Source organism: Sus scrofa, chromosome 13 (genome assembly GCF_000003025.6).
Source record: "Sus scrofa isolate TJ Tabasco breed Duroc chromosome 13, Sscrofa11.1, whole genome shotgun sequence".
Lineage (NCBI taxonomy): Eukaryota > Metazoa > Chordata > Mammalia > Artiodactyla > Suidae > Sus > Sus scrofa.
In genome coordinates this window covers 96,752,627-96,779,273 of record NC_010455.5, presented here as the reverse complement: position 1 = coordinate 96,779,273, position 26,647 = coordinate 96,752,627, and the positions used below count along the sequence as shown (strand labels likewise).

The window sequence follows — 26,647 nt, the reverse complement described above, 5'->3', positions numbered from 1 at the left end:
AAGAGAATAAGGAACAATTATGTATAAATAATAACAAGCCACAGTACAGAAATTCAAGTGAGATGAATTAAGAGACTGTGAAATTCAGGGGAGGTAGTAAAGTGCTTGAATGAGTGGTGGGGGAGGTGCAGTAGTGAGGGAAAGGAAAAAACGAGGGACAGAAGGTGAGGCAGGGAATTAGGCTAAGAAAACAGAAGGGAAGATGTTCAACTAGTCCTAGAAAGGAAGCCTTTTTGTGATGCTTTTCACTTACAGCTGGTTCTGAAATGTGTAGAAGCCAGTAAAATGACTTGTAAGGAGTATCAACAATGCAAATGCCTAGAATTGGATTTAAGATCATTAACTATAAAAAGTCATTTACGGGGAATACCTGTCATGGCTCAGCAGTTAACAAACCCAACTAGCATCCATGAGGACGCAGGTTTGATCCCTGGCCTCACTCAGTGGGTTAAGGATCTGGTGTTGCCGTGAGCTATGGTGTAAGTCTCAGACACAGCTGGGATCCCACATGGCTGTGGCCCTGGAGTAGGCTGGCAGCTACAGCTCTGATTGGACCCCTAGCCTTGGAACCTCCATATGCCTGCCACTGGTGTGGCTCTAAAAAGACAAAAAGACAAAAAAAAAAAAAAAAAGCCATTTACAAAGCACATATATAGAAGTGAATTTAAATATTTCTATTGAATTCTTTGAACAAATAAATATTTCTTAAAAACAAGACCCATGGAGAGTCATGAGACAAACAGTACATCAGTCTACCCTAATTTTAATTTGCCCAAAGAAAATCTAAAATGTTATGCCCATTGTGTTAATCCAGTGATTTATCTGGGGAGAAGATATTCACTGTGAAATATTTTTCCCCTTCTCAAATAAAAAAAAATCTGAAATGATACTAACAAACTAGAAAAACTAGAGATGATGATTATCAAGATAACAGAAAATCTTAAGCACATTAATTAGTTAGCAGTAGAAAAATCAGGTATTCATTTAATGAAAGCAGACTTAGAAGTAATATTGTTGAAATTCATGAAAATTATGAAAATAAATGTCACAAGATGGTAGAGAAAGTAAAAGTAAACAAAGTAATATGAATGGCAACAGAATTGGAGCTAGAGAAATTTTTTAGCACATTCTTAATATAAAGTAACAAAAAAAAAAGCTGCCAAGAATGGCTATAATTAAGAGTGTTGGCACATATAATCAGTGTGTAGTTAGGAAGTCAGACACCTAGTGAAGACACATGAAGAGTTGGAGAGCACCTACACACAGAAGTCAAAGTGAAGATTAGGCCAGTTGACTGGCATGTGGTAACTGCCAAATAAATATTTTCTGAAAAAATGAAGTTATTCTCAGTATATGGTCAGCCCAGTGCCAACAGATGGGAACAGATAAATTGCAGTAAGAGGCTACTGAATAGATCAATGGATAGTGGGCAGAGACAGAAGCAGATTGTAACAAATAGAAATAGATAGTGAGAGGAGGAGAGCAGAGGGGCTAGCTTGGACCACTGGAGTTGGGAGACCTGTGAAAGCCATCCCCCGTAACCCCCAGACCTTAGAGGGGAGAAGAAAGTGTATCAAGTATGGGAAAACAATAGTGCAGAAGACCTGGGATGAAAACTTTGCTGTCTTTCCTGCACTTATAGCTTTATTGCTTTCCTAAACCACAGTAACCACCTTTGCAAAAAAAAATTGGAAAGAAACAATACATTGATGAAATCAGTTCGCCAGAAGGATAAAGCAAGAGGTACATTAATAAATATTTTTCTAAATAGTCTGACAATTTCTACTGAAAATTTGACATGCAAATAAGATTTATGTGGGGTAAAAACAAAAGCAAAAGCAAAACTTGGTGCCCTTCATGGACAGGTTTATAGGAAGTGATACGTATCATCTTGAGTGAAGAGAAGTTTTAATGATCCTGTCCAAGAATCATCATCAAGAGAGAGGTAACATAACATTTTAAGATGGTTTCTTTCTCTGTTAACACAGTTTGGGTGTTACCCATAGAGTGAATCTACTCAACACTAGCAGCAGAAATGAAACCCTAATTTCATCTTGGAATTATGTGCGATTTTGCTCTGCAATTACACTATCCTTTAGATGAATCTGTATTACATTTATAACTACACATCACCACATGAAGAACTGAATAGATCAGCTGCACTTCTGATTGGAATGTAGATGGCACTAAATGAAGGTAAGGACTTTAATGAGTATAAAAACTGTGGCTAACCAGTATTATATTGTTTTGGTGAAGTCTTTTAATTGTAGGAGGTAGAATGTAAGCTAAGTCATGAAATATCTGTAGAGTTTTCTTCTTTTTTGGATAAAGTTTATTGTTAAAAATCAGAAAAAAATTAAATAAGAAAATTGCTCATTTTTATTACACTAAAATTTATTTTGATATATTCATTTTCCTTTTTGGTTTCTATTCACAAATATACCTATTTTTACATGACTATAATTATAATTTTACACACAATTCTATGGATTTTTTTTACTATGTAATATTAAATTATAGCATTTCCCATATTGATACCTAGAGTTAATACTGTCATTTTAAAAGTCTAAATAATGTTCCAAATGAAGGTATATGATAATTTATTACCCATTTCATTAGAGTTGGGGATCAACTACTTCTTATCACTCACCATTAAAACTATGGTCTGTGTATATAAATAATTTTCTTCTGCCGTTTTCTAAACATAAATTCAAAAGAAGGAAATTATTTGATCACAAACATTTTTATGGGCTAGGAAAATACAATAATTTTTCATCACCAAAGGAAGGGAACTTTATCATTAAAGACTTGTACCAATTTAAAAGGAGGTAAATATTTTATTTTTGTTTAGTTATTAGTAATTAAAGGTTTGTATTTTCTGTGTTAATTTTCTCTTTCTATTTTTCAACCCTTTGCCTACATGTGGTCTTAGAGTTTTCTTACACAGTTGAACAAATTTTTTAAATGGTAACCCTTTGCATGCCATGGTATGATGTAAATATTTTTTGTCCATCTTCTATTTTTAGATTGTTCAAAAACCATCAGTTTTTGAAGTCAGAAATTCTACATTCTTATTGTCAAAAGCTGTCAATATTAATCTCTGTAATTTCTAAAACACTGTTTTATCTCACTATAATAAGGGTAAATTCTATATATTTATTGGTGCTAGTTTTTCCTGTTACTTTTTCCTACTTAATTTAAGGTTTATTTTGGTGTATTTGGATTTTTCTGTTTTAGTTATCCCTATACCACTTATTACATAATTTTTCTTTTTTCCATTTGTTAATGATACTTATATTAAAACAAATTTTACTTCTGGATTTGCTCTTCTGTTCTAAAAATATGCATTTCCATTTTTAGATCTGCTACACACTCCTATAATAACACATTCTAAATATGGTAGATCTAGGCAGCCAAGTAGTTTGCTTCTTACTTTCCAAACTACTTAAAAAGTAAAGGAAAATAATTCATATTAAAAAAGATGGGGTTCTCAGCCTCCAGGAAAAAGACTTTAGATTGTTGATGCTGAAGATGATGCAAGACATTGGAAATAAACTGGAGGCAAAGATGGATAACTTACAGGAAACACTGACCAAAGAGATACAAGATATAAAACTTAAACAAGAAGAGATGCAAAATACAATAACGGAAATAAAAAATTCACCAGAAGCAGCTAACAGCAGAATACAGGAGGCAGAAGAACGAATAAGCGAGGTGGAGGACAGATTAGTGGAAATTATGGATACAGAACAGAAAAGAGAAAAAAGATTGAAAAGAAATTAAGAGAGTCTCAGAGAACTCTGGGACAATGTGAAATGCACCAACATCCGTATTATAGGGGTGCCAGAAGGAGAAGAGAGAGAGAAGGGGACAGAAAAAATATTCCAAGAGATAATAGCCGAAAACTTCCCTCACATGGGAAAGGAACCACTCACTCAAATCCAGGAAGCACAATGAGTACCATCTAAAATAAACCCAAGGAGGAATACACCGAGACACATATTAATCAAACTAACCAAAATTAAAGACAAAGAGAAAATCTTGAAAGCAGCTAGGGAAAAGAAACAAGTAACATACAAGGGAACCCCAATAAGGTTATCAGCAGATTTTTCAGCAGAAACTCTGCAGGCCAGAAGGAAGTGGCATGATATACTTAACGTGGTGAAAGGAAAAAACCTCCAACCAAGATTACTTTGCCCAGCAAGGCTCTCATTCAGATTTGAAGGAGAAATCAAAACCTTCACAGATAAGCAAAACCTGAGAGAATTCAGCAACACTAAACCAGCCTTACAACAAACACTAAAGGAACTTCTCTAGGCAGAAAAGAAAAGGCCGCAACAGGAAACAAAAATTCCACACATGACAAGGCTCACCAGTAAAGGTATACATATACAGTAAAGATACGAAATCATCCATGCACAATTATACCACCAAAATCAGAGCTCATGAGAAGAGGTGGGTACAAATGCAGGACACTGGAGATGCACTTGCAATTAAGAGAACAACAACTTAAAACAATCTCATATACATATAGACTCTTATATCAAAACTTCAGAATAACTGCAAACCAAAAATCTATAATTGATACACAAACAAGGAATCTCTGGAGAAGAAATATATCTCATAGTAAATAAGTGCATAATCCACCATGAAGGGGGTCATTTGACATCATTCTTGGAATCCTGAAGTCTTCTTTTATCTGATTCTGACTTCCTCTCTATCAAAGAATTTATGATAATTATAATTAAAGAATGCAACTGTACAATGAAATAATACAGTTCTACAATTGTATGATTAATAACCATTTCTCTCCATGGTACAATGTAAGGTCTAGAATGTCTTGTTTATCACATCACCTAGGATGGTGTAATGCCTATATTGAAGAATCAATAAGATGTAACAACTTGTGAGGACATATTTATATAGTTACACTGTTTTTTAACCAATTTATGCATTTTATATTTTACTTATTTTCAGAGGGTATATTATTTTTGTTATTCTTACCAGTTAAGTTATTCCTTTTATTATGCTATATAAAATATTTAATGGTATATAGGGCTTTCTTTATAAATTTTAGTTGTATAATATACACAATTTTAATATAATACTAATTTTTAAAGAAAAATTGAAATGTAATAGATAACACTAAGTAGTAAAGGTGAAAGACATACAAAATGGGATAAAGTATAGAATAAATTTCCTCTTTGTCTCAGCATATTTTCCATTCCACTTCTCCAGAGGAAGTCACTTAATCCGTTTCTTAAGATCCATGGTATAGTAATCTGTGTAATATAATTGTGTTTAAATATATGTATTTTATTCTATAAAAAAATAAAAATAAAATTTCAAAAAAACATAAACACAAGCAAAAACAAAACAAAAACAAAAAACAAAAAGACAAAAAAAGATGGGACACATAGTTTATTCAAACAAAAATTTATACCCTGAGATGCCTTTATTATTAAACAAAAAGGATAAGAAATTAAAAAACCTCAGTAGTCCCCTCAGAAGTCTAAAAAATAAAAACAAAAAACCAAAAGAAACCAGAAAGAAAAAATTAATGAACATAGAAGTGATAAGCAATGTCAGAGAATGAAAAGTAGAAGAAAGCATTGAAAAAAAAATCCCCAAATCTAGGTCTTTGAAAGCTCAATAAACAATGAGATAAATAAAAATAAACAGCATTAAAAATCAGAAACTAGGTATAACCATAGATAGATGAGGCATTTTAAAAATAAGAGGATTACATGCCATATTATGGATATGAATCTGAAACCTTAAAAAAAATGAACAATTTCCTGTCAAAATATAAATAATTAAAGCTCAACTGAGAATTGGAGATTTAAACAGTCAAATTATTATAGAAAACTCTGAAAATATTACATAACTACCATTGAAAGAGGCAACAGAATCAAATGAGCTCATAATTGAATTTTTTCTAATGATACTGGGTTCATAATGAGATTTTATCTAAATTTTAAAAAACAGATAATCAAGTGTTATTAAACCTATTTATTTTTTAACTTAATTTAATTTTAACAAGAACTCTGATGTTAGCGCTCCAAAATAAAGAAAAATTATAGACCAATCTCATTTATAAATAGTGTACTAAACTCATAAATAAAATATAAGGGTATAGAAAATGATATATAAAAAACTAAATGATGTCAGGTTTATTTCACAAAAGCAAAGGTGCTGCAATATTAGGAAATTTAGAAATACTAATCCATCTTACCAGTTGGTTAAAGAAGAAAAAACACGCATCCTATCAATAAATGGGACAAGCCATTTAACAAAATCCAAAAGACTTTCTAATAAAACATCTAAGTAAAGTTGGTATAGGAGTTCCCATTGTGGCACAGTGGAAACGAATCTGACTAGTATCCATGAGGACGCAGATCTGATCTCTGGCTTCATTCGTTAGGTTAAGGATCTGGTATTGCTGTAAGCTGTGATGTAGGTTGCAGATATGGGTTGAATCCCATGTTGCTATGGTTGTGGTGTAGGCTGGCTGTTACAGCTCCAATTAGACCCCCAGCCTGGAAGCTTCCATATGCTGTGGATGAAGCCCTAAAATAAATAAATAAATAAATACATAATTAAATAAAAATAATATTTACCAAGAATGAAATATCAAATATAATTTCAAGTGGTAAAACACAGTTATTTCAATTAAAATCAGGAAGTAGACATAAATGATCACTGTCACTATTATTACTTAACACAGTCTCAGAGGTTCAAATGAACTTAATAAGATATGAACAAGACAGGAAAATAAGATTAAAGATATAAACATTGGAAAAGAATAAATGAACTCTTTTGGGGGGGCTGTTGGGGCTAGTCATATAATTGTATAACTAGAATATCCAAGAGACACTAATAAAAAACTACTAGAATCAATATGAGGACTTTGTAAAGTTAATGGATATAGACAAATATACAAAAATTAATAGCCTTTCTTTCTTCTATCAATACCAAGACATTGAGATAGAGCAAACAGTCATCTCATATCATATAAAAAATAAATTTCATATGTATTAATGACTTCAATGAAAGATAATGCAAGAGACCACATGTATAATCAGGAATGGGATAGATTATCTCAACCAGGACTAACCAGAAACAATGAAGACAGTAATGTTATCATACCAAAATGAAAAACTTTGACATGGTGCAATTTACTGTAAAAAAATCAATAGACAAATTATATATTAGAAAAAAATTGAATACAGAAGATAATTATTTTACTACACAAATTGCTCTTAAAAATTAAGAAAAATTCTAATAATATAAAATTGGAAAAATCTATGAATAGGTAATTCACAGAATAATTAAAACATCTGATTTTAAAATTTGTATCTAATTTCATATCGCTTACAAATTCATGTGATAACTTCTTATCTTCTCTTCCAAAACCAGTTTCTCTCCAGATTACTCTTCTCTGTGGTATGCTCCCATCATTAGAGACTCCCAAGCAAAGAGGCTTAGAGCTCTCTGTGACTTCCTTCTCCCTTGTCTACTCAGCCTGGTGTTCAACTCCCTAGTCCTGGGGAGTCTTCTCAATCCCAATTCTATTTGAGCCTTCCCAGTGTGACCATGGAGAGAGCCAAGGAGTCACAGTAGGGCAGGTGTGAGCCTTGGAGTCCAATTAGGTTTGCTCTCATTCCCTGCCGTTTACCAGCTATGTGGGAACAGGTGTCCTACCTTTCTGGGCCTTCATTCTCTCCTCTGTAAGATGGGTAATTATATCTGCTATTTTTGGTCACTGTGAAAATTGATAGAAGTAATTTATATGCAGTGCTAACACGGTGTCTGATATACATCAGGACATAAAAAAAGTTACTTCCCTCCCCTAATTTGGTTTCTTATGGTTAGTCTAGGAACTAAGTTACTAGCTAAGATATTTTCTAAATGGCTACCTGGCTCTAATTCCTTGACATTTGGAACTGCTCCATTCATTGCTAATAGCTTAATTTTGCTTAAACAATGCTTTTATTATTTTCTCCTAACTACTAATTTTCGATAATTCCTGATTGCCTCCAGGAAAAAGCTAAGTGTTACTGCTAAGATACTGCTTTAAGGTAAAAATTTAAAAACCCTGCCCAAGGTTCTCAAAACATAATTTTTTAATCTTTCCATTTGGGGAGCTCCTGTCATGGAGCTATATCCATGAGGATGCATGTTCAATGCCTGGCCTCACTCAGTGGGCTAAGGATCTGGCATTGCTGTGAGCTGTGGTGTAGGTCACAGATGCGACTCAGATCTGGAGTTGCTGTGGCTGTGGTGTAGGCCTGCAGCTGCAGGTCTCATTTAACCCATAGCCTGGAAACTTCCATATGCTGCAGGAGTGACCCTTAAAATTTAAAAAAAAATTTAAAAAAAGGAAATCTTTTCATTTGGGAAAGATGAATAAATGCCTAAAATGCCTAAAAAGGTGGATTAAACTTACATAACACCACATGCTGTGTTTTCCTTCAATATTTTAAACCACCGCCCACTGTGGATAATGATATTCAAAATATATTGCTAAGAATTAATATCATTAAAATGGCCATACTAGCCAAATCAATCTACAGATTCAATGTGATCCCTATCAAATTACCCATGACATTTCTCACAGAACTAGAATAAACAAACCAAAAATTTATATGGAACCATAAAGTACCCAGAATTGTCAAAGCAATCCTGAGAGGGAAAAAAAAAAAAAAAGCAGGAGGCATAATTCTCCCAGACTTCAGACAATATTAAAAAGCTACAGCAATTAAGACAGTGTGGTACTGGTACCAAAACAGACATACAGACAAATGGAACAGAATAGATAATCCAGAAATAAACCCAGACACCTATGGTCATTAATCTTTGACAAAGTAGGCAAGAATATAAAATGGGAAAAAGCCAGTCTTTTCAGCAAGTGGTGCTGGGAAAACTGGACAGCTGCATATAAATCACTGAAACTAGAACACACCCTCACACCGTGAACAAAAATAAATTCAAAATGGCTTAAAGACTTAAACATAATTCCAGACACCATAAAACTAGAAGAGAACATAGTCAAAACATTCTCTGACATCAACTGTGCAAATGTTTTCTTAAGTCAGTCTCCCAAGGCAATAGAAAGAAAAACAAAAATAAACCAATGGGACCTAATCAAACTTATAAGCTTTTGCATAGCAAAGGAAACAAACAAACAAACAAACAAACAAAAAAGACAAACTATGGAATGGAAGAAAATACTTGCAAATGATGCACTGACAAAGGCTTAATCTCCAAAATATACAAACAACTCATACAACTCAATAACAAAAACAACAAACAACCTAATTGAAAAATTGGCAGAAAAATCTAAATAGACATTTCTCCAAAGAAGACATATGTATGGCCAATAGGCACGTGAAAAAATGCTCAGCATCACTACATATTAGAGAAATGCAAATCAAAACTACAATGAGGTATCACATCACACTGGTCAGAATGGCTGTAAGTCTACAGATAACAAAAGCTGGAAAGGGTGTGGAAAAAAGAGAAACCTCCTGCACAGTTGGTAGGAATGTAAACTGGTACAACCAACATGGAAAATAGTATAGAGGTATCTCAGAAAACTAAATACAGAACTACCATGTGATCTAGCAATCCCACTCCTGGGACTGTATCTGGACAAAATTTTCATTCAAAAAGACACATGCATGCATGTATTCACTGCAGCACTATTCACAATAGCCAAGACACAGAAACTATGTAAATGTCCATTGATAGATGAATGGATTAAGAAGATGTGGTACATACATACAATGGAATACTACTCAACCATTAAAAAAAAACAAAATAATGCCATTTGCAGCAACATGGATGGAACCAGAGATTCTCATATTAAGTGAAGTAAGCTAGAAAAAGAAAGACAAATACCATATGCTATCACTTACATGTGGAATCTAAAATATGGTGCAAATGAACCTATCTACAGAATAGAAACAAACTCATGGACATATAGATCAGACTTGTGATTGCCAAAGGGGAGGGGGAGGGAGTGGGACAGACTGCGAGTTTAGGGTTGGCAGACACAAACTATTGCATCTGGAGTGGATAAGCAATGCAGTCCTGCTTTATAGCATAGGGAATTATATCCACTTGTGATGGAACATGATAGAAGATAATATGAGAAAAATAATCTAAATATATGTATAATTGGGTCACTTTTTCATACAGCAGAAATTGACAGAAGATTGTAAATAAACTATAATAAAAATTTTTAAATAAAAAACAAGTGTATTCTACTTTGTTTTCCTGAAATCTCACTTTGTACTTGAAATATCTTTAATATATTCACTTAAGACCTAACCACTTTAAATGGCAGAATAGGAATGGATAGCAAACATTTAAAACAGAAACAGTTACTGGCATAGTTACTAATAATTAGGCATATTTACAATACAAACTAATTAAAACAAGATTTTATTGTGATTATAAGAGAAATAAAAATTAAAACATTTCTTTATTATGGCTAGTTGCTAACAACAGGAAAAATTGTTCTCTTTTACCTAGTACTTCTTCTTGCAAGTCATGGCATCTGGTTTGCAAGTTTACTTCCTGCTGTTTGGATATCTGAATTTGCTGAGACCTCAGTATGGCTGCATCTGACAACAATTTCAGATTTTTCATTTCCTCTTCAAGGCATACATTATTTCTCTGGGATACTGTCAAACTTTTATTTAGTATCTTTATTTCTGAAAAGAAAATACAAATTTTACAAATAGACAACATTGAATAATAAAACTTTTCTTTTAGAAGATTAATCTTTGAAAGCCAGTATGACTTCTCGGAGAGTATAGTGACACCTAACCAAAAAGTTGTTTTAATTTAGCAGTTATTCTAAATAGAAATGAGAAAAAGGATTGTATTGCTAAATGATGCATGAAACCCTTTTAGTAGCTTTTTTAAAGCCTTTATATTATATTAAATGGCAATCCTATCTACCTTTTAAATACAGGAATGAATAACATAATATCTGTGTAATGCTCTGGGTTTTATTGAAATTAAATTGTTTTCTTGGCAACATGTTTCAGAAAAGTAAATTTAAATGTGCTAGCATGAGCTGGTTGGGAGACATTCCTAGGAGATAACAAGCATATATTCCATACAAATTATGAAGAAAGGTGGTAGGGCTGGAGAGAAATAAAAGGACACAGTGTCTAAAATTAATAAATTTATGGGTGGAAAGTATTAGTTAACATATCTTAATGAGTCTAATAACACTCTGTCCCCTCTGAATGAGACCAGAATTTTATCACAGCAATCACTTCTCATTATTCTATCTACTTAGAATAAGTTTAATAAAAATATGCCTTCATAGCATTATGTAGATTTAAATGTGCTAATTTTATACAATTTTGTGAGAAATGCATGGAACATATTATCCTTCAGAATGATAATTATCAAGCTCTCCCTTCATCAATCTTTCTGCACTGCTGCCTTAAACCACCATTAAAATATACAAACACACATGCAATAATAATAAAAATACTATAAAACTTGTACAACCTCAATTAACTGAATTGATGAAGATGTGATTTACATGAAAATTTGGATAGCCTGCTTTTCCAGAGAATTCAATTGGCATTGCCTTCCTTGCTTAGCTCATCCTCGACTATGTGATGGGTTTAGAGTGTGACAGGGTGTCAAAAGAGGTTGGCTTGGTTTACTGGTCTCAGAGCCACCAGAGCAAGTAGCATCCGCATGGGCCAGTGAAGACCTAAAGTAGATATCCATGGGACAGACATGGCTGCTGAGGCAGTATGGCCAGTAAATGGTTACAGGAGAAGTAAAGCAGTATGCTGAAATGAGCACAGAGAAGAGAGCATAATGTAAGGGATGGTGATGAGTTGAATGAGGAACATTCAGGTCAAAGGAGAGAAGAGCAAAATGACTTTCTGTGGGAAGAAAGTATGTTTGGATGAAAAAGTAATATTTAAGGGAGACGCAGGGCATGAACACAAGGGTCTGGCACCTTCTTCACCTTTAATTCCTACTCAAAACAGAAAACCTAGAGAAAGAAAGGAGCAGGGACTAAATGAGTGGGGGTCTACTATATTCCAATGGTTCCTTTATAAGGGAATTTTTCTCCCAAGAGTAGCTATATGACTAAAAATTTATGAATATGTCCTCATTTGGGTGAGGAAAACTACTAACACAGTAGTACATAGAATTTTTTTAAAAGAATGTAGTTAAATAAAGTAAGGAGGTTGCAATTTTTCTTCAGGCTTAAAAAGTCTTCTTGGGTATTTTTGTAGCCATAAAGGCAGATTCTTATGGCTGAATAAACTGTACTGTACCCTAACCGTATCTGTCTATGATTAAGTCAGAATGACACTGCAGAAGAGCATGCACATGCTGTGACCTATTTATCATTTGCCAGAATGATACTGCTTAGGTTCACAGGCTGACTCTGTTAGTGTATACTACTAGCTGTCTCTAAAATAACTACTCGTGTCAATGTGACTTTCTATCTGATATTAAAAGAATAAGAATCTGCAACACAAATTCATTTATGAAATATATTCTAACACATGGAAAAGTACGGCAAGATTTCAAAACTAACAGGAGGTACATGGAATTAGAAGAGTAAACTCAACAGGGGTCAATTAACTCACTCCTTGGCAAACTATACATTCCCTGTACCTATGGCAATCCTGCTGTCAAATATTCAATCCTACCTTCGTCATTACTACAACTGCAAAATTGTCAGTCATGTGTACCAATTTGGGGTTCTGAAATTATGATCAAACTATTCCAGTCATTGTACCCACCTTATGCTTTCTCTGTCTTTGCTCTACCCCATGAAGAAGGTCCTCCTAGCCTCATACATAAGACCTACCACAGCTCTTATGCTATGCCTGCCTGGAAATCGTTTCTGAACAGATCAAAAACTTACATCAATTACACCATTTCTGTGTTCATCTCACCTCACCTTTCACTTCAGAGGCAAGCAATTTGAGCCCCAAATTATTTAACGTCAGACTCAGTAAAGCAATAAACACATACCTTTAAAAAGAAACATTTTTAATAGAGTAAGAAAATAGGCCTATTCTATTCTATCTCCAATGTTATCAATTTTATGAAAATTTGGTTGGACTATATTTCTTAGCCTAATTCGGAACTTGAATTTTAAAAGTTCAAGAGCTATCTGGTTAACAGTTATTTTGAGAGTGGAAGAAAACTGATTCTTCACTTGCTAAAATATTCTGCTTTGGTAAAAATATTTTTTCTGAAATTTATTCTACTAAAAAAGGTACGCTCTGGCTTGAGAAAGCCTAATAATCTATGAATAACTAAACTTAAAAACATTGACTACATAAAGTGACAACCTCTCATTAGAAGGGTAGGAAATACTTCATTTGTATTTCTATTTAATATTCAGCATACTTTTGTCAACAAGATAATATTAAACAATGTCCTTTCCTAGAACCCTTGTTCCTGCTTTAGACTTTGATTATAAATGGAAATTAATTTTAATTTGTAAATATCTGAATAATATGTGCAGTGTACAAGGAGTTTATTATATTTATTAGTTTGCTGAGTGGCTTAGTCAGTAGAAATTCATTTTCTCAGTTCTGTAGGCTAGAAGTCTGAGATCAAGATGTCAGCTGGGTTTGTTTCTCATGAGGGTCAAGAAGGACAGATTTGTTCCAGGCCTCTCTCCTTGGCTATGGATGGTGGTCTTCTCCCTATGTCTTCATGTGGTCTTCCCTCTGTGTGTGTCTGTTTCCAAATCTCCTCTTCTTATAAGGATAACAGTCATGTTTGATTAAAGCCCACCCCTTTAAATTTAATTATTTTTTAAGAATCCTAACTCCAAATAAAGTTATATTCTGAGATACCAGGGAGTTAGCACTTCAACATGTGCATTTGAGAGAGACATATTTCAGCTGATAATATTATTTTGGAATAATTGTTGGCACTTATATTGTGATTATAAATATGCAAAAACAGATGAGCATATAGAGGTATAAAAGATAAAATGGAAACATGAAACCTACTGAGTTAGTATAGAGTTAAAATAGAATTTATTTTACTTATAAAAATGTTTCAAGTTTTGCTTTATGTCAGCTTTTCGAATGAAGAACTATGCCAAGCAAATATGGGATTAAGATGGTGGAATAGAAGGACTGGAGCTCACCTTCTCTCATAAAGACAACAAAATTAAAACCTAATGCTGAGCAACCTTCAACCAAATGCACTGAAAAGTTTCAAAAGATATCCTATTCCAGAAGACAAAGAGGAGGACACATGAAGATGGTAGGAGGAGTGATTATGCATTATGAGCAGCCCCATATCTGCCAGGTGGGCAGCCCACAGACTGGAAAGTAAATGTATCACATAGAATCACCTACAGGAGTGAGAGTTCTGAACCCCACCTCAGGTACCCATGCTTGGAGATCTGGCATTGGGAGAAAGAGCCCCCAGAGCATCTGGCAATAAAGCCTTGTGCTTCCTGGACCTGTGTGCAGGTGCTCCATGGGACTGGAGGAAATGGAGACCACACTCTTGAAAGGTGAACACAGGAATTTCATGTGCACTGGGTCCCAGGGTAAAGCAGAGGTTCCATAGGAATCTGAGCCCAGACCTGACTGCAGTTCTTGGAGGATCTCCTGGGAAAGCAGGGGGTGACTGCAGCTCATTTTGGGGGAAGGACATTGGAGGCAAAGGTCTCAGGAATATTCACTGCTTGTGTTCCTCTAGAGGTGGCCATTTTGGGAAAATCTGGCCCCACCCATCAGCTCTGGAAAGCACCAGGCCACACAATAATCTAGGTGTGACCACAGCCCTGCCCATCAGTAAACAGGCTGCCTAAAGACACCCCAGGTACACATCCATTTTTAATCTCACCCAGAGACAAAACCCCACACACCAGAGGGATAGGAATCAGCCCCACCTACCAGTGGGCAGGCACCAGTCCCTCCTATCAGGAAGCCTACAGCAAGCCCGTGTACCAACTTCTGCCACAAGGGGGGCAGACATCAGAAGTAAGAGAGGCTACAAATCGATTGTCTGCAAAAAAGGACACCACACCAAAAACCTATAAAAATGAAAAGGCAGAGAATGGTAACTCAGATAAGGAAACAAGAAAAAGCCCCAGAAAAACAGCTAAGAGATCTGGAGATTATCAGCCTTCAGTAAAAAGACTTTAGATTGTTGATGCTGAAGATGATGCAAGACATTGGAAATAAACTGGAGGCAGAGATTGATAATTTACAGGAAACATAGAGCAAAGAAATACAAGATTTAAAACTTAAGCAAGCAGAAATGCAAAAATCCAATACCCAAAATAAAAAATTCATTAGAAACAAGCAACAGCAGAATACAAGAGGCAGAAGAACGAATAAGCTAAGTAGAGGACAGACGAGTGGAAATCACTGATGTAGAACAGAAAAAAGATTGAAAAGAAATGAAGACAGTTAAAGAAACACTGCGACAACATTAAATGCATCAATATCCGTATTATAGGGGTGCCAGAAGGAGAAGAGAGAGAGAAAAGGACAGAAAAAATATTCAAAGAGATAATAGCTGAAAACTTCCCTAACATGTGAAAGGAACCACTCACTCAAATCCAGGAAGCACAACGAGTACCATATAAAATAAACCCAAGGAGGAACACCCTGAGACACGTATTAATCAAACTGACCAAAATTAAAGACAAAGAGAAAATCTTGAAAGCAGCTAGGGAAAAGAAACAAATAACATACAAGAGAAGCATGAAAAGGTTATCAGATTTTTCAGCATAAACTCTGCAGGTCAGAAGGGAGTGGCACAATATAATTAATGTAATGAAAGAAGAAAACCTCCAACCAAGATTACTTTCCCCAGCAAGACTCTCATTCAGATTCAAATGAGAAATCAAAATCTTTAAAGATAAGCAAGAGCTAAGAGAATTCAGCAACACTAAACCAGCTTTACAGCAAATACTAAAGGAAATTCTCTAGGTAGGAAAGAAAAGGCCACAACTAGAAACAAAAACAGCACAAATGACAAAGCTCACCTGTAAAGGCATATAAACCGTAAAGGTAAGAATTCATCCACGCACAAATATGGTACCAAAACTAGAAATTGTGAGAAGAGGTGGGTACAAATGCAGAACAATGGAGATGTACTTGAAAATAAAAGACCAACAATTAAAACAATCTCATATAGATATAGACTCCTATATCAAAACTTCAGGGTAACTGCAAACCAAAAATATGCAATTGATACACACAAACAAATAAAAAAAATCAACTCAAATACAACACTAAAGATAGTCATCAGACCACAAGAGGAGAGAACAAGAGAAGAAGGGAAGAAAAAAGAGTAACAAAAACAAATCCAAAACAGTTAATGAAATGGCAGTTAATACATATCAATAATTACCTTAAATGTAAAGGGACTAAATGACTCTATTGAAAGACATAGACTGGCTGAATGGATACAAAACCAACACCCATATATGTGCTGTCATTAAGAGACCCACTTCACTTCTAGGGACACATACAAATTGAAAGTGAGAGGATGGAAGAAAATATTCCATGCACATGATAATCAAAAGAAGGCAGGAGTGGCAATACTTATATCAGACAAAATAGCCCATAAAACAAAGAATATTATAAGAGACAATGAAGGACATTACATAATTATCAAAGGATCAATCTAAGAAGAAGATACAACAATTGTAAATATACATGCACCCATGCACCCAACATAGGATCACCTCAATATTAGGAAACTGCTAAAAATAATAGATATTTATAGGCCATTCCATCCAAAAGCAACAGAATACACATTCTTCTCAAGTGCACAGGGAATATGCTCTAGTATTTATCACATTCTGGGTGACAAATCAAGTCTTGGTAACTTTAAGAAAATTGAAATCATATCAAGCAGCTTTTCTGACCACAACGGAAAATCAACAACAAGAAAAAAACAGGAAATCAACAACAAGAAAAAAACTGCAAAAAACACAAACATGTGGATACTAAACAACATGCTACTAAACAACCAATGGATCACTGAAGAAATAAAAGAGGAAATTAAAAAATACCTAGAAGCAAATGACAAGGGTACAACACTCCAAAACCTATGGGATGCAGCTAAAGCAATTCTAGGAGGGAATTTTATAGCAATACAAGCCTACCTCAAGAAACAAGAAAAAGCTCAAATAAACAACCTAACTTTACATCTAAAGTAGTTAGAGAGAGAAAAATAGACAAGACCTAAAGTCAGCAGAAGGAAGGAAATCATAAAGATCAGAGTGGAAATCAATGAAAGAGAAACAAAGAAAACCATAGAAAAGATCATTGAATATAAAAGCTGGTACTTTGAAAAGATCAACAAAATTGATAAACCCTTAGCCAGACTTATCCAGAAAAAAAGAGAGAGGACTCAAATCAACAAAATTAGAAATGAAAAAGGAGAAGTTACAACAGACATCACAGAAGTACAAAGGCTCATAAGAGACTGATACATGCAACTATATGCCAATAAAATGGAAAACACAGAAGAAATGGACAAATTCTTAGAAAAGTACAATTTTCAAAACTAAACCAAGATGAAATAGAAAAAAATGAATGGACCAATCACAAGTACTGAAATTGAAACTGTGATTAAAAAACTTCCAATAAACAAAAGTCCAGGACCAGATGGCTTCACAGGCAAATTCTACCAAACATTTAGAGAAGAGCTAACACCTATCCTTCTGAAAGTATTCCAAAAAATCACAGAGGAAGGGACACTCCCAAACTCATTCAATGAGACCACCATCATCCTGATACCAAAACCAGACAAAGATACCACACAAAAAGGAAAACTACAGGCCAATTTCACTGATGAACATCGATGCAAAAATCCTCAACAAAATACTAGCAAACCGCATCCAACAATACATTAATAAATTAATACTTTGCACATCAAGGTCAAGTGGGATTTATCCCAGGGATGCAAGCATTCTTCAATATCCACAAATCAATCAGTGTGATACACCACATTAACAAACTGAAGAAGAAAAACCATATGATCCTCTCAATAGATGCAGAAAAAGCCTTTGACAAAATCCAACACCCATTTCTGCTAAAAATGCTGCACAAAGTGGGCCTGGAGGGAACCTACCTCAACATAATAAAGGCCATATATGACAAACCCAGAGCTAACATCATTTTCAACAGTGAAAGCCTGAAAGAATTCCAACTGAGATCAGGAACAAGACAAGGATGGCTGCTCTTGTCACTATATAGTTTTGGAAGTCCTAGAGAAGAAAAAGAATTAAAAGGAATCCAAATTGGAAAGGAAGTAAAACTACTGCTATTTTCAGATGACATGACACTAAAATTAGAAAACCCTAAAGATGCTACCAGAAAACTGTTAGAGTTCATCAATGAATTTAGCAAAGTCACAGGACACAAAATTAATACACAGAAATTGACTGCATTTCTATACACTAACAATGAAAGATCAGAAAGAGAAATTAGGGAAACAATCCCTTTTACCATCACATCAAAAAGAATAAAATACTTAGGAATAAACCACCTAAAGAGACAAAAGACCTGTACTCTGCAAAGTATAAGATGCTGATGACATGAGTTTCTAGAGGAAAAAAAAAAAAAAGATGCTGATGAAAGAAATCAAAGATGACACAAACAGATGGAGACATACCATGCTCTTGGATTGGAAGAATAAATATTATCAAAATGACCATACCACCCAAGGCAATCTACAGATTCAATGCAATACCTATCAAATTACCAAGAACATTTTTCACAGAAGTAGAACAAAATATTGTAAAGTTTGTTTGGAAGCGTGAAAGACCCACAATAGCCAAAGCTATCCTGAGACAGAAAAATGGAATTCAACTCCTGAGCACCAATCCAGAGAAAACCATGACACAAAAAGACACATGTATGCCAATGTTCACTGCAACACTATTTTCAATAGCCAAGACATGGAAACAACCTAAATGTCCATTGACAGAGGAGTGGATCAAGAAGAGGTGGTACATACACACAATGGAATATTACTCAGCCATTAAAAGGAAAGAAATAACAGCATTTCTAGCAACATGGATGGACCTAGAAATTATCATGCTAAGTTAAGTCAGTCATACAATGAGACACCAACATCAAATGCTATCACTTACGTGTGGAATCTGAAAAAAATGACACAATGAACTCTGTAGAACAGAAACAGACTCACAGACTTTGAAAAACTTATGGTTTCCAAAGTAGAGAGTTTGGGACTTGGGGGAATGCTGGGTATTTGGGATAGAATATAAAAAAATAGGTTTTGATGATCATTGTACAACTATAATTATGATAAATTAATTGAATAATATGAAAAAAAAAGAAAAATGGAGCTGGAGGAATCAGGCTCCCTGACTTAAACTATACTACAAAGCTACAGTCATTAAAACTGTATGGTACTGGCACAAAGACAGAAATATAGATCAGTAAAAAAGGATAGAAAACCTAGAATTAAACCCACACACCTACAGCCAACTAATCTTTGATAAAGGAGGCAAGAATATACAATGGAGAAAAGACAGCCTGTTCAATAAGTGGTGCTGGGAAAACTGGACAGCCACATGTAAAAGAATGAAAAAAGAACACTTCCTAACACCATACTCAAAAATAAACTCAAAATGGATTAAAAACCTAAATATAAGACCAGATACTATAAAACTCTTAGAGGAAAACATAGGCCAAGCACTCTCCAACCTAAATCACAGCAATATCTTCTCATATATACCCCCTAGATTAATAACAACAAAAGCAAAAATAAACAAATGGGACTTAAAAGTCTCTGCACAGTGAAGGAAACCCTAAAGAAAATGAAATGAGAACCCACAGAATGAGAAAAAATATTTACAAATGAAGTCACTGACAACGGATTAATTTCAAAAATTTATAAACACCTCCTGCAGGTCAATACCAAAAAACAAACAACCTCATCAAAAAATGGGCTGAAGGAGTTCCTGTAATGGCTCAGTGGTTAATGAACCTGACTAGCATCCATGAGGATGCAGATTTGATCCTTGGCCTTGCTGAATGGGTTAAATATCTGGCATTGCTGTGAGCTGTGATATAGGTCACAGACACAGCTGGGATCCCACATTGCTGTCGCTGTGGTGTATGCTGGTGGCTACAGTTCTGATTGGACCCCTAACCTGGAACATCCACATGACATGGGTGTGACCCTAAAAAGACAAAAAAAAAAAAAAAAAGGGCAGAAGATCTAAACAGACAATTCTCCAAAGAAGACATATGGATGGCCAAAAAACACATGAAAAGATGTTCAACATCACTCATTATTCGAGAAGTGCAAATCAAAACCACTCTGAGGTACCACCTTACACCAGCCAGAATGGCCATCATCAAAAAGTCTACAAACAATAAGTGCTGGAGAGGGTATGGAGAAAAGGGAACCCTATTACATTGTTGGCAGGAATGTAAACTGGTGCAACCACTGTGGAAAACAGTATGGAGATTCCTCAGAAAACTCAAAATAGAACTACCATTTGATCCAGCAATCCCACTCCTGGGCATCTATCCAGAGAAAACCATGACTCAAGACACATGTACTCTAGTGTTCACTGCAGCACTATATACAATAGCCAAGACATGGAAACAACCTAAATGCCCAATGACAGAGGAGTGGATCGAGAAGATGTGGCACACATACACAATGGAATATTACTCAGCCATTAAAAGGAAAGAAATAACAGTATTTCTAGCAACATGGATGGACCTAGAAATTATCATGCTAAGTTAAGTCAGTCAGAGAGTAAGACATCAACATAACATGCTATCATTTACATATGGAGCCTAAAAAAAGGACACAATGAACTTCCTTGCAGAACAGATACTGACTCATAGACTTTGAAAAACTTACAGTTTCCAAATGAGACAGGTTGGGGGGTGAAGGGATATGCTGAGGGTTTGGGATGGAAATGCTATAAAATTTGGATGTGATGATCATTGTACAACTATAAATGTAATAAAATTCATTGAGTAATAAAATAAATAAAAATGCAAAATAAAATTAAAGCCATTGATCCATCTTGAACTTTGGAAAAAAAAAAAAAAACCATGCCAGGCAGAACAACTAACACCACCAGGATATATCCATGTAGATCACAAATAAAAGCTGTTATTGAAAAAAAGTATTTGGTTTTTTTAAATGTTTATAGTATTATTAACATTTATAGCCAAGAGGCATTTTTAGCTTTTATATAACTGTTAGATAATTTGCTAGTAATATAAGCATAATTATTAATCTCATAAATCAATTGATTTGCCTTAAGATTTTTCTATTGTTGGTCCTGTTACCTTAGCTATGAACTTAAAATTATATTAGGTCATTAAGTTTTTAGGAAGCCTCTAAAACCTTATTACAAAGGCAAAATGATATGAAACAATATTTAAAAACCTTCAGACACTAGATTTACTATTTAACGAAGGGATTATATAATAATATATAGATTTAGAAAATTTTTTTATTTTGAAATACTTAGAGATTTATAGGAAGTTGTAAAGAAATGTATGGTGAGGTGCTGTGTCGCTTTTACTCCTCCTCTCCCCATGTTGACATTTTGTGTAACTATAGTATACTATCAAAACTAAGAAATTGAGGAGTTCCCGTCGTGGCTCAGTGGTTAACGAATCCGACTAGGAGCCATGAGGTTGTGGGTTCGATCCCTCGCCTTGCTCAGGGGGTTAATGATCCGGCGTTGCCGTGAGCTGTGGTGTTATGTTGCAGATGCTGCTCGGATCCCACATTGCTGTGGCTGTGGTGTAGGCCAGCATCTACAGCTCTGATTTGACCCCTAGCCTGGGAATCTCCATATCCATGGGAGAGGCTCAAGAAATGGCAAAAAGAGAGAAAAAAAAAAAAACCAACCTAAGAAATTGATCTTGTTATAATCGACAGAATTAATTAATATTTTACTAGTTATTACAATTGTGTGTGTGTGAGTGTGTGTGCACGCGCAGAGCTCTATGCGATTTTATCACATATGTTGCTTTGTATAAATACCAACACAATCAAAATACAGGATTGTTCTGGCACCGCAAAGCTGCTCCTGCTACCTCTTTAGAGTCCCACTTACTCCTACCTCCACTGAGAGTCCCTAATCCCTGGCAATGACTAATCTGTTCTTCCTTCCCTATAATTTTGTTACTTCAAGAGTGCTAAATAAATAAACTCATATAATATGCAACCTTTTTGAGGCTGTATTTTTCACTTTATATAGTTTCTTGAGCATGTGTTAATAATTTGTACCGTTTTTATTGCTAATTAGTATTTCACGGTATGGATATAGCATAGTTTGTTCCTCATTCACTGAAGGACTTTTGGGTTGTTTCCAGTTTTGGGTATTATGAATAAAGCTACTATGAACAAGTTAACATTTTACCTTGTTAAGAGGAGTCTAATCGGTTCTGTATAAAAAAAAGTCCAGTTAGAAACCAGGCAAAAAATACGAGCAGAAATTTCATCAAAGAGGATTTACAGATGGTGAGTAAACACAAGGAAAAAAACGCTCAATATTATTAGCCATTAGAGGAATGCAAACTCAGACTACAATGAGATACTACTATATAGCTATTACAGTAATGTCTAAAAATTTAATTGAGCTTACCAAGTGTTGGCAAGAACCAGAGAAACCAGATCACTCAACATTGTTTGTGGAAATGTAACAAGGTGCTCTTTTTTTTTTTATACTCCATATATGAGATCATAGAACATTTGTCTTTCTCTGACTTAATTCACTTTAGTATAATGTCTTCAAGGTTAATTCATATTGTCCCAAATGAGAGGATTTCAGTTTTATGGTTGAATAATATTCCATTTTATATATAGGCCATAATTTTTTTTATCCATTCATCCATCATTGGACACTTAGGTTGTTTCCATGTCCTGGCTATTGTAAATAATGCTGCTATGAACATGTGGGGGTACAAAATATATTTTTGAGTTAGTGTTTTCACTTCCTTTGGAGATTTTATATATATACACATTTAAATTATAGGTGAAGAGCATTAATTTTTTCCTTATTTAGGAGAAAAGCTATAAGCCCACCAAATGAACACTTATTCAGGATAAAAGAAAATTTAACACAACAGAAGGAAGGTGGACTTTAGAAAAAAAAATAAAATAAGAGCAACTAACATATCTTGATGTCTTACTGTGACAGGCATATTGTGGTATGTGTTGTGCATGTGTGTGTGTGCGCGTGTGTGTGCTTGCACACACACATACATATGGAAAAGGACACGGAGGTCCAGAGATTTTCATAAATGGTAGAGTTAGTATGCGAACTTCAGCTCTCTGGCTTAAGAGCCCTGCTATTAGGATTCCTGTGTACCATTAAATATTTAAGAACTGAAGTCCACAACACAAAAAAGGCCAGCATTGCCTGGTACAGATATGCTAGTTGTGAGGTCCTTGTCTAAGCATGATGGTTAGGCCTATAAAAGGGCAAAGACATCAAGGATCCCTCACTTTTTCCTGAATAGTCCTGATTTACTCCTCAAGTTCTAATTACTAAATTTGAATTGACTTGGTTTGATAAACTTAAGTAAAAGCTTAATTAAATTGTCAAGATAAATAAACTAGAAATAAGAAACTGTAACAAAATTAAAAGGGTGATTGTTGACAGTATTTCTCAGGTGTAAATGACATTAAGCCCTTGCAATTTTTGTAAGTAGGAAATAAATCAAAATAAAATTACAACATTTTAAAAGTTTTTAAAGTATAAAGTGTTTATTTCACTATTTATACCAGCATTGTCCAATAGAAATATCATGCAAGCCACACACACATTAAAAATGTCTAGTAGCCATGTTAAAAATGTAAAAAGAAACACATAAAATTAATTTTAATAATTATTTTATTTTATTCTACATATACAAAACACCACCATCTCGACAAAGGCTAGAGCCAAATTCAAAGTGTTCAATAGCTATGTGTGGCTGGCATTGTAGGTCTATATAGTTCCTAGACTCTTGATCATCTTTTCATGTAGGTGTGTCACTCAAGCTTGATAAGAATATAATCTTCAAAAGCACTACAAACTATTTTTTTAATCTAAATTTAAGATAAAGATTATTTACTTAAAATTCTATATTGGGCATGTTTATATATTACTAGAACTGTTGCTAAATTTAAAGTGTGTTCAAATTGATCAAAGAGACTATAAAAAGGCAAGCATCAACATATTTGTAGTTTTGCACATACTTGTACATGTTTGTATATCTATGCCCTGAAGTTTGATTGAACTGATAATATCGAGTAAGGGAAAAATTTTTTAAAGGAGGGGAAAAAACCCTTATAATAATATAGCTCCATTTTCACACAACCCATCTGTTTATGTTATGTACACTAAGCTCTTTCTCAGAAATTGACTATACTACCCTTAATCTCTGAGCTTCTGCAAGCATCACTGTATAACTTCCAAACTAAGCCCTCCCACTTCTAATGTAAAAGTGGTATGATTTGCTATAATGGTAAGTGTTAAAATTAAGGAAATTAAGGGTTGAAAACCAACTCCCATCTTCTCATGTTAGGTAAAATGTAACATTACTTGTCAAATAAAAAGCAAAATGGACATACATCTTGATTCTCCAATTCTGCTTTTAGGAATAAACTATGTTAAACTATGTTAAAGAAAAAAGATGTTCACTGAAGCCTTTTTTATAAAAGTAAAAAACTATGATCAACCTAAATATCTATGAATAGAAAACCAGTTCAATAAAGTTCAGATACATTTCTATAATGAGATACTACGTCAACACAGTTTATATACTTGGTATATCTGTATATTTCCATGACGTATTATTAAGTGTCTATACCTATGCACAGAAAGTAAAGCTTAGAAAGTTCTATATCAAAATTTTAAAAGCAGATATGTCTGTGTAATGAGACTGCAGATGATTTTCACTTCCTTCCTTACCATTTTTCTGTACTTTCTATGTTTTAATAATGTGGTTGTTTTGTTTATGGTCAGAAAAATCCTTAAAGGCTTTTGAGGAAAATCCTTAAAGGAATTTGAGGAAAAACAAAGAATTATCAAGTTTTATGTTTGCCTCCTTAAAGTTTAAGAGACAAGTTTCAAACTGGCTTTAAAAACCAGGTTGAGAATTTTACTACTGATAGAATCCCACAGCTTCAGGTGGATATAAGTCATAAACAAAGCCTCTTCTCCCTCCTTACTCCCTCTTCTCATAGAAGTAATACGTGAGAATTACCAAAACTATTTAGAAAGTAATCAGAGGTTTTCAAAGGAACATAAACATTACCATTAGTCTGGAGTTCCCACTGTGGCACAGTGAGTAATGATCTGGCTTGTCTCTGTGGAGGTGTTGGTTCCATCCCTGGCCTGGCACAGTGGGTTAAGGATCTACCATGGCTGCAGCTGTGGGGTAGGCCATGGCTCTGGCTCAGATTTGATCCCTGGCCCGGGAACTTCCATATGCTGCAAGTGAGGCTAAAAAAGAAGAAAAAAATATTATCAGTAATCTGGGTTAAAAATTGGATGTACTTTTATTTCCATTTAAACGTCATAATGTTCACTGAGCACCTGCTAGTGACAGGCACAATTCTCTTAAAACACTAGGCAAGTAGGGTTCTGCAAAGCCATCAAAATTCCTGTCCTCCTGGTGATTATTGCCTAGTAAGGGGAGTCTTACATAAACCAGCAAATGTATAAGAATATTTCTGATAGTGACAAATGTTATTAAAAATGAAATGGAAAAAAAAGGATAGAGAAGTATAAAGGAAAACTACTTTAAGTAGGGTGGTCAACAAAGATCTCTCTGAGGAGGTGACATGTGAACCAAGACTTAAGTCATAAAAAAGGGCAGCTACTTGTTCTGGGAGGCCCTTAGCTAATCTCTCCATCATGAACCTGAAGTGGTTCCCTCTGTCTTTATATCATACAGTTATGGCTCCAGGCCAAATTCAGCGAGAATAAAGTAAGTGAGATTTTCTGAAAGAGGCTGTCAATGTCTCCTTGCTTTTCTTTTTCTCTGATTATGACATACTGCAATGTTCCTAAGGGTTTTCCCTAAACTAACAGTCCTAAAGCATACAATTAGCTTAAAAAATTCCCCCAAAGAAATCATGGATTTGAGAAAATAGTAAGTATACAAGACAAATGAAAACAAAAACTGGTAGAGCTGATGCTCCTCCTATTCTGGCATGACTGAGTTCGTCATTACTGACATTATGAGGTAAATATTCTATAATAAGATGTGACAAGACATCACATGAAAAAATGTGAAAAATGATAAAATTATTGAGGAGATGACTTGAAATGTTGATTAATCTCCTCTATACATGTCCCATTAAATGGGATAAAATTTAAAACATTTGACAATACTAAGTGTTGACAAGGAACAATTAGAAACCTCATAAATTGCTGGTAGGAATTTAAAAGGATCCACCACTTTGGAAAACTATTGAGTAGTTTCTTGAAAAGTCAAACATACCCTACTATATGACCCAGCCATTCTACCCCTAGGTATTTATCAGGAAGAGACAAAAACATATATTCATAAAAAGATATATGTGAATGTTCAAATAATGGGAATAATGCATAAAATACAGTAAATTTATATAATGAAATACAATTCCA

The 26,647-nt window shown here is 34.5% G+C and overlaps 1 protein-coding gene across 3 annotated transcripts in view; it reads right to left on the bottom strand.

Annotated features, from left to right (window-relative positions):
- The window catches only part of LEKR1 (leucine, glutamate and lysine rich 1), a 241,648-nt gene that overhangs the window by 103,436 nt on the left and 111,565 nt on the right, over positions 1-26,647 (bottom strand). For all 3 annotated transcript variants that reach the window (XM_021069706.1, XM_021069708.1, XM_021069707.1), the window contains one exon: positions 10,536-10,721. In XM_021069706.1, the coding sequence (XP_020925365.1) occupies positions 10,536-10,721 (186 nt within the window). The remainder of the gene's footprint in view (positions 1-10,535; positions 10,722-26,647) is intronic.